Source organism: Acanthisitta chloris, unplaced genomic scaffold (genome assembly GCF_000695815.1).
Source record: "Acanthisitta chloris isolate BGI_N310 unplaced genomic scaffold, ASM69581v1 scaffold35361, whole genome shotgun sequence".
NCBI classification, from domain to species: domain Eukaryota; kingdom Metazoa; phylum Chordata; class Aves; order Passeriformes; family Acanthisittidae; genus Acanthisitta; species Acanthisitta chloris.
In genome coordinates, this window is record NW_008657158.1 from 1 (window position 1) to 863 (window position 863).

At 54.1% G+C, this 863-nt stretch overlaps 1 protein-coding gene across 1 annotated transcript in view; it reads left to right on the forward strand.

Annotated features, from left to right (window-relative positions):
• Positions 1-755: 755 nt before the first annotated feature.
• Positions 756-863, forward strand: part of LOC103811625 (nucleolar RNA helicase 2-like) — a gene marked incomplete at both ends in the record, with an annotated part of 9,283 nt that continues 9,175 nt past the window's right edge. The window contains one exon of the mRNA XM_009084610.1: positions 756-863. This exon is cut by the window's right edge and continues 165 nt beyond it. Coding sequence (XP_009082858.1) covers positions 756-863 — 108 coding nt within the window.

Here is an 863-nt window from a genome sequence, read left to right on the forward strand (position 1 = left end):
GAAGGAAGGCCTGGGTGTCTGGCGGTCGGCAGCGCCTCGTGCGCGGCGCCGGGCAGGGACCTGTCGCTTCACTCCGGCCCCGTCAGTAACGCGGCCGCGGCAGAAGGACTGTGGCCAGCAGGTCGCCCCCTCTACTCTGCTCTCGTGAGACACACCCGGAGTGCTGCACACAGTTCTGCTGTCCCCAACATAAGAAGGACGTGGAGCAAGTCCAGAGGAGGCCACGAAGTTTAGAGGTCTGGAGCACTTTCTCTGTGAGGACAGGCTGAGGGGGTTGGGGGGGTTCAGCCTGGAGAAGAGAAGGTTGTGTGGAGACCTCGGAGCACCTTCCAGGATGTGAAGGGGCTCCAGGGGAGCTGCAGAGGGATCTGTCAGGAACTGCAGTGACAGGACAAGAGGTAACAGGTTCAAATGGAAGAAGGTGAAGTTTAGGTTAGATATTATGAAAAATCTTTTTCCTGTGAGGGTAGTGAGACACTGGCACAGGTTGCCCAGGAGGTTGTGGATGCCCCAAGCCTGGCAGTGTTCAAAGCCAGGCTGGATAAACTCTTGAGCAACCTGCTCTGTTGGGAGGTGGCCCTGCCTAGGGCAGGGGTTTGGCACTAGATGATCTGTAAGGTCTACTTCAACCCCTTAGCAGCCCGTGATTCTAAGTAGAACATGGATTTCAAGTTCTAAAGGTTCTGCACCATGCTCTGTGTTCTGTGCCACGTGCATCACTAATATCCATTTCCATTTGCTCTGTGCCTTACCAGAAGGAGAAAAAAGAGAAAAAATCTAAACGCCGAGACAAGTTTCAGAGGGGGAAGACTCAGACAGATGAAAGTGAGGAGTCAGATGAAGAGATTCATCCCCCAAAAGTC